The 14695-nt window shown below is 40.2% G+C and overlaps 1 protein-coding gene across 3 annotated transcripts in view; it reads right to left on the bottom strand.

Annotated features, from left to right (window-relative positions):
- The window catches only part of Cpq (carboxypeptidase Q), a 581425-nt gene that overhangs the window by 128392 nt on the left and 438338 nt on the right, over positions 1 to 14695 (bottom strand). For all 3 annotated transcript variants that reach the window (XM_055620026.1, XM_055620042.1, XM_055620034.1), the window contains one exon: positions 1053 to 1144. In XM_055620026.1, the coding sequence (XP_055476001.1) occupies positions 1053 to 1144 (92 nt within the window). The remainder of the gene's footprint in view (positions 1 to 1052; positions 1145 to 14695) is intronic.

Genomic DNA, 14695 nt, shown 5'->3' with positions numbered 1-14695 from the left:
CTAAGGAGCATGCATGGTCTGGACCTAGGCACCCTACACATATGTGCCCAGTGGGTATCTTGGTCTTCATATGGAGAACCTGCCGAGTGGAGGGAGGAGCTGTTTCTAACATGGACTCTATTGCTTGCTTTTGGATCACTGCCCCCTGGCAGGGATGTCTTGCCTACCCTCAGGGGATAAGGATATGCTCAGTATTGATATGGCTTGATGTTCTGGGGAGGGTTGATAGGGGGAGGGGTGCTCTCCTTTTCTGAGAGAAAGGAGAAAGGAAGGGAAGGGGAAAATTGCGAGGGAGAGAGGGAAGAAAGGAAAGGGGGCACTGGGAGGAAAGGAAGGAGGTGGTACCCTTGAGATGTAAAGTAAATAAACTGAAATTTAAAATAAAAATATGGCTTTTCTGATTGTTTCCTGTTTTTATTGTACGTAGTTTATTATAAATAAATAAAATCCATATGCATTTGGAAAAAATGTTGTTCTCAATAGTAACCCTCCATTCCAAGTGTTAGAGGGAGTTGGTAGGTTAAAAATCCTGATCTTGTACAACAGCCTTCTTGCTTCAGGCTCCATCCATGACTAAATTTACTGTCCAATTAGGCTGTCCTCTGTTTTCCCAGATCAGAGATATGTGGTTGATACGTTCCCACCACCATGAATGCTGTTGGCTGACTCCATGTCTTGGGGCTTCAAATCCTAGGACTTCCAGGAGGAGTTGGGTCAAAAAGAGGGTGGCTTGGATCAGTGAAGAGGGGATGCTTACCTAATACTTCCTGTCATGTATGAGCACAGCAGAACTAGCAAGAGCCTAAGAATACGGCAAACACCCAGCTGAGAGGTTTCTAGATCCACAAGTATGATGAGGAAATAGAAGGGCCTTTAACCCCATAGCACCTTCATGTCACCAGGACATTCTTTTCACTTATGGAATTGGGTGTTTGCCATAAAGAACTAAAAATTCTTAGACAATTACGGAGATTTAAAACCCAAAGTACAAATCAGTGCTTTTGGTTTACACTGATAATACAAATACAGGTGCATGTGCTTTCTAGCTTTACCTTATGTAGCTCATAATACTGGGAAGCACCAATGCCACCTTGTTCTTCAGCTGTCCAGAGCACCAGGCGCAGAGTCCTCTTTGGACGCAGCCCTGGGAAAATAACAAAAGATATCCTTCAGTTTGCTTTGAATATTTTCCAAATGATGGAGACCTCATCTGCACTGTGGATGAGAGGGTATCAGAGGCACCTGCCTCTTGCTGGTATGGCCACCTGCTTCAGGGTATGGAAAATAACACAAGGGTACAACCTCAGAGATAATCTCCAGGACTGGGTAAAAGCAAAAGGAGTTATGACCAATGTTATTTGCAAAGCCTCATATATGGTTAAGTTTAGTGAAGTATTTATTATACCATATGTAGAAGGCAAAGTTAGGAGGAGCCTAAAATCTTAAAGGCTCCAGAGATGTTAATTGAAACCAAATCACTTAGCAGTGTTTCAGGATACGGTAAGCAGAAGTCACCTCTTAGACTGCATTTAACAGTGCAGTTTCCCATGCTCTCCCTGGAAATGTAATAATTAAGAAGCTGATGCAATGTCTGTGGTTACTCATGGCCATGTACTGGAAACTCTAAAGTCATTCCCTCAAGGTCAATACAGTTAATTGAATGAAGCTGTCATTTCTTCACATTATTTCACTAACAGCATGACAGCCACTCATGGACTTGTAATAAACAATGTGCATAAATAGTCCCTAACTGGACTTATTATTTCTTATGTTGTGATTGTTTGAACAAAATACATAGCTATTTAGTAGAAAACCAACTTTGGATCCTTTTCTTGCACTAGAGATAAGCAGTATGATCCTCTTTCACACTACTGGACAGCAGTAACAAGCTGCTGATCCACAGTTCCTAGTGGATCACATGATCACAAGCATCAGTGCTCTCCATGTTGAAGGGCTCTTCCAGGACACTTGACAGGTGTGGTGTTTAAATGGGCTTGGGGCAGTGGTTCTCAGCCTACCTAGTGCTGTGACTCTTTAATACGGTTTCTCATGTTGTAGTGACCCCAACCATCAAATTATTTTTGTTGCTACTTCATAACTGTAATTTTGTTACTGTTATGAATAATAATGTAAAATCTGTGTTTTCCACAGTAAAAGGATCATTTGATCCCAAAGGGGTCATGACCCACAGGTTGAGAACCTTTGTTTTTGTTGTTGTTGCTTTTCCAATTTACAGTGGTTTCTGGATGTAGTCATCACAGTAAGCTGAGGCACCTCTGCCTCTATTCTGAAGTTTTTAATTAACGGTAGACTTGTCACTCCTACAGTCTTTTAATGGGTATCCAAGACTGTCCAGTAATTATTAGCTGCTGGAAGCTATTTTCTCAATTTTTAAAGTATGGTAAAACAACGCCTTAAATGAATTTCTCCTGATTTTGACCTGATAATTGCTGGGAAATAGCAAAAGCAGAGAACATAAAGCTGGCCTTCAGTCTTACTATGAGGGTCCACGCTCGTGCAGGGGAATTGTTGGGTGTGATTGCATCCCACTTTCAGTGGCTTCGAAGGTGGCCATGTTACCAGTCTCAGGTATATCCACATACCTTCTGCTTCCCACACATCTGGGCATTAAGTGCCCCTGAGACATGAAGCTCCATCCTGCACACTGCAGGCACTGGCAGATTACCCTTGCAGAAGCCTAGTGGTCAGAGCCCTAAAACAAAGAGCTCCAGTGTCTTCAAAGTGAGCATAGCTGTGAAGTCATTCCCACCCTCAAAAGAGCAGAACCTCTTTTAGTCCCAGAGAAAATCCCAGCACCCATCAGGAATACCAGTACCTATACCACGGAGTGGAGGGCCCACAGAAGAAAAGAAATCCAGGGGTTTAGTAGAGGCCTAAGTAACTCAGAAGTCTTCTTTCACCCTCACAATCTGATTGTCACTAAACTGAAACAAAAGAATGGGATTTCATCCAGTGACTTGGACCTTTATCTAATGTGGCATTTTGGTTTCTAGGCCCCCCAGTTCCACAAGGAACAGTGTGTTGACCCCTGAGTCTGAAGGAACTGTGTTTCATTCCTGCTCTGCTATGTCAGGCTATGTGTCTTAGCCAATTATGTAACATCTCTGAACCTTGATGTTTTTTATCACACAGTAAGAAAAATGATAACCATCTCATGGGATTGTTAGAAAAATTAATGGGATACCTAACACATGTATCAGTCATAGCTAAGGTAGCATAGCACATGTATCAGTCACAGTTAATGTTACATAACATAGGCTGTATGTGTGTGTGCATGTGTGTGTGTGCATATACACACAATACATAAAATGTTGGTATATAAAATCTTTTATTTATATAAATATAACAGTCATATTCTCTGGAACATAGGCTTTCAAGGATTGGTTCTTAGCTCTTCTCTGCCAATTGTAGATGGCCTTGCACATGCTGACAAAAGTCTCTAGAAAGGGAAAGCCAGGGCAGAGCCTCTTATGTCTCTTCCTCCGCAGCCTTAGACACATCTGATGTTTAGAAACATCAGTCAAGGAAAAATCAGATTTCATTTAACCTGTATAAACACAGCATTCTTAAGTGTGAGATGCATGTACACCTCAGAACGAACATGTTCAGCTACGAACTAACAGAAGCAACGTCTCCGCTCTTCAGGTCTTCAGGTAAGTGAAGTCAGAACACATTTTCTGGATGAGATCAAAGCTAAACATATATGAGCACCAAATGAGATCAGTATATTGTTTTGACTTTAACTTACTCTTAAATTTTAATTTAGAGTTTGTTTAGTTTTGAAAATGTATTTCCGTTTACTTACCCTACATGCCAAGGGTGCCCTCTCCCTCTTCTCCCAGCTCCCCCTGATGTTCCCCTCATTCTCCATTCCACCCTCCCTTTCCCCCCAGAAAGGGGTGCCCCCTCTCCCTTATCAACCCTCCCCAACATCAAGTCACATAAGGACTGAACATATCATCATCGTATGCTTGCAGACAGGAGCCTAACTTGACTATTGTCTGGGAGGCTCCAGCCAGCTCTGGATTGACACAGATGCTGGGACTCGCAGCCAAGCATGGGGCAGAGCCCTGGGGTTCCTGTGGAACTGTTGCAGGAAAGATAGAAGGACCTGGAGGGGACAGAAACCTCACAAGAAGACCAACAGAGACAATTAACCCAGTCCTGTGGGGGCTTACAGAGACTGAGACATCAACTAAGGAGCATGCATGCATGGTCTGGATCTAGGCCCCCTGCACATATGTGACTGATGGGGAGCTTGTTCTTCATGTGTGTCTCTTGGTGACTGGAAGGGAGTGGGGTGGCTGTTTCTAATATGAACTCTATTGCCTGCTCTTGGATCAATTTAGAGTTTATTTAAATAAAATATATACAGTCATTTTTTTAATTTTTTATTAATTACACTTTATTCATTTTGTATCCCCCCATAAGCCCCTCCCTCCTCCCCTCCCGATCCCACCCTCCCTCCCCTTTCTGCATGCATGCCACTCCCCAAGTCCACTGATAGGGGAGGTTCTCCTCTCCTTTCTGATCTTAGTCTATCAGTTCTCATCAAAAGTGGCTGCATTGTCCTCTACTGTGGCCTGGTAAGGCTGCTCCCCCCTCAGGGGGAGGTGATCAAAGAGCAGGCCAATCAGATTATGTCAGAGGCATTCCCTCTTCCCATTACTATGTAACCCACTTGGACATTGAACTGCCATGGGCTACATCTGTGCAGGAGTTCTAGGTTATCTCCATGAATAGTCCTTGGTTGGAGTATGAGTCTCTGGGAAGTTCCCTGGGTTCAAATTATCTTGTTCTGTTGCTCTGCTTGTGGAGTTCCCATTCCCTCCAGCTCTTACTATTTCCCACTTCTTACATAAAAATCCTCACATCTGAACCTGCCCCCTCCTGGGGGCAGGGTAAAAGAGCCAGTCTTTGAGTTCATGTCAGAAATAGTTCCTATTCTCCTTATTAGGGAAACCCACTTGGATACTGAGGTACCACGGGCTACATCTGAGCAGGGGTTCTAGGACATGGACCTTGGTTGGAGAAACAGTTTCATAGAGGACCCACGTGCCCTGATATATTTTGTCCTTTGGAGCTCCTATCCTTGCTCAATCTATTTGTAGCAGCTTTACTTGTAATAGCCAGAACCTGGAAATAACCCAGTTGTCCATCAATGGAGGAATGGATACAGAAACTGTAGTACTTTTACACAATGGAATACTACTCAGCAATTAAAAACAAGGAAATCATGAAATTTGCAGGCAAATGGTGGGATCTAGAAAAGATCTTCCCGAGTGAGGTATCCCAGGAGCAGAAAGACACACATGGTATATACTCACTTATATAGTCCTATAAGATAGGATAAATATACTAAAATATGTGCACCTAAAGAAGATAAAGAAGAAAAAGGAACCGGGGTAAGATGATCAATCCTCACTTAAAAAGACAAATGGGATGGACATTGGATGTAGGAGAAAACAAGAAACAGGACAGGGGCCTACTGCAGAGGGCCTCTGAAAGACTCTACCTAGCAGCTTATCAGAGCAGATGCTGAGACTCATAACCAAGCCTTTGGTAGAGTTCAGGGAACCATATGACCCTCTGGTTCTTAAAGTCTTTTTGCCTCCTCTTCTGTGATGTTTCCTGAGCCATGGGTGTGTGAGTTGTTCTGTAGGTTGAGGCTGGGACTGAGTACTACAATTCTGCATTTTGATTTCTTATAGCTTTCTGTAATGGTCTTTGTGCAAAAAAAAAAAAAAAAAAAAAAAATTAAAGTCCAGTGTGAAAATCTACAGCCAAATGGAGGAATAGCTTAGACAATGGGAGGAAGAGCAAGTGTGTCAAAGTAGAGTCTAAGGCCTTTTAGGGGAAAGCTGGTGTCCTTCATCTCTTTTTTTCTTGGACTGAAGAGTGAGATGAGAGATGTTAGACTAAGGTCACACTGGCTGAGAAAACCATGGCAGGGAAGGTCTTATAAACTGCAGAAGTAAAGTGATCCTGATGGAGGATATTCTTAACTGTTCACATGGCTCTACACATTGGGTCCTGAGGCTCACGGGAACGACTCCTCTTCACCATGCCTGCAAATAGCTCTACAAATACGTACACGTCCAGCCAACAAAGCACAGCAGTGATGATTAGAAAGAACAACTGAGGCTACCAACATAATTGAGGCAAGTTGGGACTCAGCTGCTGACCTGAGTAGACACCCAGAGTTAGTGGAAGAAACTTCAAGAAAACATTTCAGACTTCCTGCTGACAAGAACTATCAAGGATTGAGTGACTACCTCAAAGCTTAAAGCAATGTGATGTTATTTATAATTTATGTTTATGAAACAGGTCATAACACTTAATAATTTCTATAATTCAAAGCAACAGTCATACTTCATTATAGTAATTAAGACAGTAATAGCCAGGAAATCACTATTAATCACTGGTAATGCAGAAGGCACGTGACTACAAGTATATGTTGGCCTCTTTCAAGCTAACCCAGGTTTTCACTCATGACCTGCTTCTTCCTTTCATCCCAAACTCTATATGATACATTTCTTATTGGTAAGAAATTGCTATGTGTCCTATTTCAGATCATTGGCTTCTTGCATATATTCTTTTTTTTTTTTTTTTCTATCTTTAAGCCCCTTTGCCTTTTCTATCTGGCCAATTCCTACTTATTCAAAAACTGCCTCTCTAATATTACTTTTTCAGAGAAGGCTTTTCTAACTCCGAAGAAAGGATGCCTAGTCTTTTCTTGATGTTTTTCTAGAATTTCATATATGTATTCATTTTTTTAAAGATATGTTTTTTCTGTATATCCCTGATTGACCTAGAACTCAATCTATAGACCAGGCTGGCCTCAAACTCACAGAGATCCACCTGCCTCTGTCTGCTGGGTGCTGGGATTAAAGGGGTGAACCACTACCACCCAGCTTATATGTTTATTTTTTTAAAAATCACATTTAAACAGCAATCTTTCAAGTGTAACACTAGCTTTCTGAAATTTATTAATTTCCCCTTTTTATAATCTAGACCAGTAGCAAGCATTTAGAAAATACTGAATAAATGTTAATTGATTGTTTAACAGACTGGCTGAATATATTTTTTTAAAGGATAAATAAAAGGTGAAGGATAAATGAAAAGTATATATAGTCTTATTGTAATCAATAATATTCCAGAAAACAGTCCTTTATTATTTAAAATTGACCTATAATTGATATTTAAGGTTTCTACTCAGTGGTCAATTCTTAAAAATAGGAATACTGCTCAGCAATTAAAAACAAGGAAATCATGAGATTTATAGGCAAATGGTGGGATCTAGAAAAGATCATCCTGAGTGAGGTATCCCAGAAGCAGAAAGACACACATGGCATATACTCACCTATAAGTGGATATTAGACATATAATATAGAATAATCATACTAAAATCTGTACACCTAAAGAGGCCAAGCAAGAAGGAGGACCCGGGGGAAGATGCTCAATCTTCATTCAGAAAAGCAAATGGGACAGACGTCCATCTGAAGAGGGAGAAAACAGAGAACAGGACAAGAGCCTACCCACAGAGGGCCTCTGAAAGACTCTACCCAGCAGGGTATCAAAACATGCCAAACTCATATATCAAAACTTATAGCCAAACTTTGAGCAGAGTGCATGGAATTTTTTTTCTTTTCTTATTTTACCCTTTATTGAAAATAAAATTAAAAATTAAAATTGTTTCTGAAAAATATTTCTGAAAATAAAATTTCAAGTCTAGTTCCATGAACAAAGGTAACTCATTGCTTCACAACAAACAGGTTTTTGCTTTGTATGGATCCTGGAACTTGCTCATTAAAGATGATTGATGGACAGGGCTAGTTTATCCTTTTTAAAATATTTTTTATTTCAATTAAAATATTTTTTATTTTATTTTTTATTAATTACACTTGATTCACTTTGTATCCCCCCTGTAGCTTCCTCCTTCCTCCCCTCCTAATTTCACCCTCCCTCCTCCTTCTCCAGGAATGCCCTTCCTTAAGTCCACTGATAGGGGAGGTCTTCCTCTCCTTCCTAGTCTATCAGGTCTCATCAGGAGTGACTGCTTTGTCTTCCTCTGTGGCCTGGTAAGGCTGCTCCCCCATCAGGGGGAGGTGATCAAAGAGCAGGCCAATCAGTTCATGCCAGAGACAGTCCCTGTTCCCATTACTATGGAACCCACTTGGACACTGAACTGCCACAGGCTACCTCTGTGCAGTGGTTCTAGGTTATCTCCATGAGTGGTCCTTGGCTGGAATATCAGTCTCAGGAAAGACCCCTGTGCCCTGATTTTTTGGTTCTGTTGCTCTCCTGGTAGAGCTTCTGTCCTCTCAAGTCTCACTATTTCATAAGCTTCTTCTTTCATAAGATTCTTTGCACTCTGCCCAAAGGTTGGGCGTAAGTCTCAGAATCTGCTTTGATACACTGTAGGGTAGAGCCTTTCAGAGGCCCTCTGTGGCAGGCTCAGAGTGCAGGGAATCTTATGAAAGAACGTGGAGATAGAAAGACCTGGAGAGGACAGGTTCTGGCTTAGTAATTGGTTGGCCTAGGCTGGTTGTGACCTTAAAGCAGTCTTCTAGACGTGTGAAATTAGAGTAGTGCACCACCATGCCCAGCTTCAAAATTCCCCTCCTTTCCTTCCTTGCTTCCTTCCTTGCTTCCTTCCTTTCTTTTTTCTTTCTTTCTTCCTTCCTTTCTATTATTATTATTATTAAATTTTGCCCTTTGCCACCAAATCCTTAAAGACAGGTGAATGATTGACATTCTTAATGACTACATATGAAAATACTCACTTTTACTTAACGCAGATTTTTAAATCTCATCTTTTGTTTTTATGTGTCTTATGCTTACTTTTTTCCTATTAAAGAGAGTTTCACATGTGCATGTATAGACAATCTGTAGCCTATTTTATCTTGATTGTGACAAATGTTGGGCTTTGATCTGATTCCTGATTAGAATTAAAACATGCAAATTAACTTTTCTTATCAAAATTGCCATGACAATAGGGCTCTATTATCAATGTATTTTTAAGAGGTTTAAAACATATAGAGATCACAAGTCTCATGTAGTTGTCTTCTTAAAGAATGTGATTTCTTTTACCCTGTCATAGACTGTTCTGAGAAGTTGCTTAATGATGTTGAACACTGTATTATATTTTGCTAAACATTCTGTTTCCCTGAAGAATGCTTAGCAAAATATGATACAGTGTTCAAATCAATAAAGTACATTTTTAAAATTTTTATATTTTATATTAATTACAGTTTATTCACTTTGAATCCCAGCTGTAGCCCCCTCCCCTTTGCCTTCCCAATCTCACCCTCTCTCTGTTAGCTCCTCCCATTCCCCTCTCCAAGTCCACTGATAGGGGAAGACCTCCCTCCCTTCCTTCTGACCTGTGGCCTGGTATGGCTGCTCCCCCATCAAGGAGAAGTGATCAAAGAGGCAGCCACTGAGTTCATGTCAGAGACAGTCCTTGTTCCTCTTACTAGGGAACCTTCTTGGAGATTGAGCTGCCATGGGCTACATCTGTGCATGGGTTCTAGGTTATCTCCATGCATGGTCCTTAGTTGGAGTATCAGTCTCAGTAAAGACCTCTGGGCCCAGATTTCTTTGTTCTGTTGCTTTCCTTGTGAAGCTCCTCTCCCCTCCAGGTCTTCTGTCTCCCCCTTCTTTCATAAGATTCCCTGCACTGTTCCAAAGTTTGGCTATGAGTCTCAACATCTGCTTTGATACCCTGCTGGGTAGAGTCTTTCAGAGGCCCTCTGTGGTAGGCTCCTATCCTGTTCTCTGTTTTCTCCCTCTTCCGATGTCTGTCCAGTTTGCTTTCTGAGTGAGGGTTGATCACCTTGCCTGGGTCCTCTTTCTTGCTTAGCTTCCAATAAATGGAACCTCATAAAACTGAAAAGCTTCTGTAAAGCAAAGGGCTTTACAGCACAAAATGACTGCTTACAGATTGGGAAAGTATCTTCACCAACCTTATATCTGACAGAGCACTAATATCCACTATATATAAAGAACTCAAAAAGTTAAAACAGCAACAAATAAAGTAATCCAATTTAAAAATTGGGTACAGAGATAACAGAGAATTCTCAACAGAGGAACATCGAATGGCAGAGAAATGCTTAAAGAAATGCTCAACATCCTTAGTCATCAGTGAAATTCAAATTAAGATGCCCCTGAGATTACACCCATCAGAATGGCTAAAATCAAAAACTCAAGTGACAACGCATGCTGGAGAGGATGTGGAGAAAAGGGTACCCTTCTCCATTGCTGGTGGGAATGTAAAATTTTACAACCACTTTGGAAACCACTGGCTCTTTCTCAGACAATTAAGAATAGTGCTACTTCAAGATCCAGCTATACCACTTTTAGGCATATATCCAAAATATGCTCAAGTACATAACAAGGACATTAGCTCAACCATGTTTGTAGCAGCTTTATTCATAATAGCCAGAACCTGGAAACAACCCAGATGTCCATCATTTGAGAAATGGATACAGAAATTGTGGTACATTTAAAACAATGGAATACTACTCAGCAATTAAAAACAGGAAATCATGAAATTTGCAGGCAAATGGTGGGATCTAGAAAAGATCATCTTGAGTGAGGTATCTCAGAAGCAGAAAGACACACATGGTATATACTCACTTATAAGTGGATATTAGATATATAATATAGGATAAACATAGTAAAATCTGTACACCTAAATAAAGTACATTTTTGAAAAAAAGGTAAAACAAGTATAAGTAGTAAAAACCTCTTTTATGAATGTAATCTGTTAATATGACTTTTTACATTTATTTTTATTTTTTGTGAAAATGCAGTTGTAGCAGGAAGTACAAAAGTCTCTGATCAGTGGTTATCAAAAAGTAACTCAGCTTCCACAAACATCCAAAGTAATAACATTCTTGGATCCTTTTCAGCCTCACACAGCAGAAAGGAAGCATATATAATTTGTAGCAGAAGTTGTCACTAAGCTGATTCTTCACCTCTTCCGAAGCTCATCTTTTTTTTTATGGTCAGAAAGAAGATACTACCTGTGCTTTCAAAGGCTTGTCTTGTGCAAAAAATCAGTTTGAAGTTATCTGTACGTTATTGCAACATGAATATTTTAATTCTTTATTACTTTTGAATACAAGGGAACGTCCCAGAGACTCATATTCCAACCAAGGACTATTCATAGAGATAACCTAGAACCCCTGCACAGATGTAGCCCATGGCAGTTCAGTTTCCAAGTGGGTTACATAGTAATGGGAAGAGGGACTGCCTCTGACATAATCTGATTGGCCTGCTCTTTGATCACCTCCCCCTGAGGGGAGAGCAGTCTTATCAGGCCACACAAGATGACAATGCAGCCACTTCTGATGAGAACTGATAGTCTAAAATCAGAAAGAAGGAGAGGAAGACCTCCCCTATCAGTGGACTTGGGGAGGGGCATGCATAGAGAAAGGGGAGGAAGGGTGGGATCGGGAGGGAAGGAAGGAGGGGCTTATGGGGGGTACAATGAAAAAAGTGTAATTAATAATAATAATAAAAAATATCAAAAAATAAATTGAAAAGAATAAAAAAATTACCCAAAGACAAACTAAAAAATCAGCATCTAAACCTGTAATAACTGCAAAACACAGATGGCTAACAACAAGATTAAAAACACAATCAACAATGGCCAGGGCAAAATGGCACCATCAGATCCTAGCTATTTCACTATAACAAGCAATGGATATCCTAACAAAGCTGAAGCACAAAAATATGACCATAAATCCAATCTTATGAAGATAATAGAGGTCTTTAAAAAGGAAATGAATAAATCCCCTAAAGAAACACAGGAAAATACAATCAAACAAGTAAAGGAAATGAATAAATCATTTCAAGACTTGAAAATGGAAATATAAGCAATGAAGAAAAACAGAAACTAAGGGAATCCTGGAAATGGAAAACCTAGGGAAGAGAACAGGAGCTACAGACACAAACATCACCAACAGAGTACAAGAAATAGAAGGGAGAATCTCAGGCATACAATAAAAGAAATAAATACATCAATCAAAAAAAAATGTTAAATCTAAAAATTTCCTGACACAAAACATTCAGGGAATCTGAGATTGCTATGAAAAGACAAAACCTAAGAATAATAGGAGTAGAAAAAGTAGATTCCTAGCTCAAAGGCTCAGGAAATATTTTCAACAAAGTCATAGAAAAACATTTCCCCAAGCTAAAGAAAGAGATTTCTATAAACATTCAAGAACACCAAATAAATTGGACCAGAAAAGAAAATCCTCCCATCACATAAAAATCAGAACTGTCATGTACAGAACAAAGAAAGAATATTAAAAGCTGCAAAGGAAAAGGGCCAAGTAATATATAAAAACAGACCTATCAGAATTACACCTGACTTCTCAACACAGACTCTAAAAGCCTGAAGGGTCTGGGCAAATGTCTTACAGTCTCTAAGAGACCACACATGTTAACCTAGGCTTCGATACAGCAAAATGTCCATTCACCATAGAGGGACAAACAAAATATTCCTTTTCAAAGCCAAATTTAAACAATAACTACCCACAATGCCATCCCTGCAGAAGATACTATAAAGAAAACTCCAATCCATGGAGATTAACTATACCCAAGAAAGCACAAAAATAAATAACACCAGAAAAACCAAAAGAAGGGAAACACACACACACACACACACACACACACACACACACACACACACACATACTACCATCATCATCAACATCAAAATATCAGGAATTAATAATTGTTGGTCATTAATAAATAGCTCTCAACATTTCTCAATTCCCCAATGAAAAGGCACGAACTAACAAAATGATTAAACACAGGATCCCTAATTCTGCTGCATAGAAGAATCACACCTCAACATCAAAGATCAACATTACCTTGGAGTAAAGGGCTGGAAAAAGATTTTCTAAGAAAATGGACCCAAAAAGCAAAATTAATTCCAAAAAATCAGTAGCACTTCTTTATAAAAATGATAAGTAGGCTAAGAAAAAAATTAGGGAAACACCTTTCACAATAGCCACAAATAATATAAAAATTAAGGTGAAAGTACAACTAAGCAAGTAAAAGACCTATATAACAAAAGCTTCAAGTCTCTGAAGAAAGAAATTAAATAAGGTATTAGAGTATGGAAAGCTCTCTCATGCTCATGGATTGGTAGGGCCTCTGCACTGCAGGGTATTTAGGCAGATGCTGAGACTCATAGCCAAACTTTGGGCAGAGTGCAGGGAATCTTATAAAAGAAATGGGAGATAGAAACACCTAGAGGGGACAAGAGCTCCATAAGGAGAGCAACAGATCTAAAACGTCTGCGCACAGGGGTCTTTTCTGAGACTGATACTGCAGCCAAGGACCACTCATAGAGATGGCCTGGAACCCCTGCACAGAGGTAACCTATGGCAGTTCAGTATCCAAGTGGGTTCCTTAGTAATGGGGACAGGGACTGTCTCTGACATGAACTGATTGGCCTGTCCTTTGATTACCTCCCCTTGAGGGGGGAGCAGCATTACCAGACCACAAAAGAAAACAATGCAGCCACTCCTGATGAGACCTGATAGATTTGGATCAGAGGGAAGGGGAGGAGGACCTCCTTTTTCAGTGGACTGGGATAGAAACACGGGTGGGAAGAGGGAGGGTAAGATTGGGAAGGGAGGAAGGAGGGAGGGAGGTACAGGCAGGATACAAAGTAAATAAACTGTAATTTAAAAAAATAAAAATAATTAAAAAGTTTTTAAAAAACAGTAAAAACGACCATCTTACCAAAATCAATCTACAGATTCAACACAATTCCCATCAATATTCCAACACAAATCTTTACAGACATTGAAAGAACAATCTTATTTTCATGTGAAAAAAAAAAGAAAACAAACACAATCCTGTAAAATGAAAAAAAAAAAAAAAACAAACAAACCACAAAATCAAAAAACTTCTAGAGTTAGCACCATCCTTGATTTCAAGCTATACTACAGAGCAACAGTGATAAAAATTTCATGATATTGGCATAAAAATAGGCTGATCAACGGAAACGAATTTAAGACCCAGAAATAAATCCACACACCTAGAGACACTTGTTTTTTTTTTTTTTTTGAATTTTATTTTTTTCTTATCAGTTACATTTTGTTAACTCTGTATCCCAGCCGTGTCCCGATCCCTCATTCCCTCCCAGTCCCTCCCTCCCTCCCTCATCTCCACCGTGCCCCTTGCCAAGTCCACTGATAGGGGGGACCTCCTCCCCATTCATCTGATCCTGTTTTATCAGGTATCTTCAGGACTGGCTGCAAAGCTCTCCTCTGTGGCCTAACAGGACTGCTCCTCCCTTGGGGGGTGGGGAGGCCAAAGAGCCAGTCATTGAGTTCCTGTTAGAAATAGTCCTTGTTCCCCTCACTATGGGAAACCAATTGGTTACTGAGCTACCACAGGCTACATCTGAGCAGGGGTTCTAGGTTACATTCATACATGGTCCTTGGTTGCATGTCAGTCTCAGAAAAGACCCTGTGCCCAGATATATTTGGTCCTTGTGGAGCTCCTATCCTTTCCTCATCAGACTAACTCCCCTTCTTTCTTATGATTCCCTGTACTCTGCCAAAGGTTTGGTCATGAGTCTTTGCTTTGAAAACACTGCTAGGTAGAGTCTTTCAGATGCCTTCAGTAGACTCCTGTCAATGTT

Source organism: Psammomys obesus, unplaced genomic scaffold, assembly GCF_907164565.1.
Source record: "Psammomys obesus unplaced genomic scaffold, mPsaObe1.curated_primary_1811, whole genome shotgun sequence".
Lineage (NCBI taxonomy): Eukaryota > Metazoa > Chordata > Mammalia > Rodentia > Muridae > Psammomys > Psammomys obesus.
The sequence above is the reverse complement of the archived record's forward strand: the minus strand, read 5'-3'. Positions and strand labels throughout refer to the sequence as shown.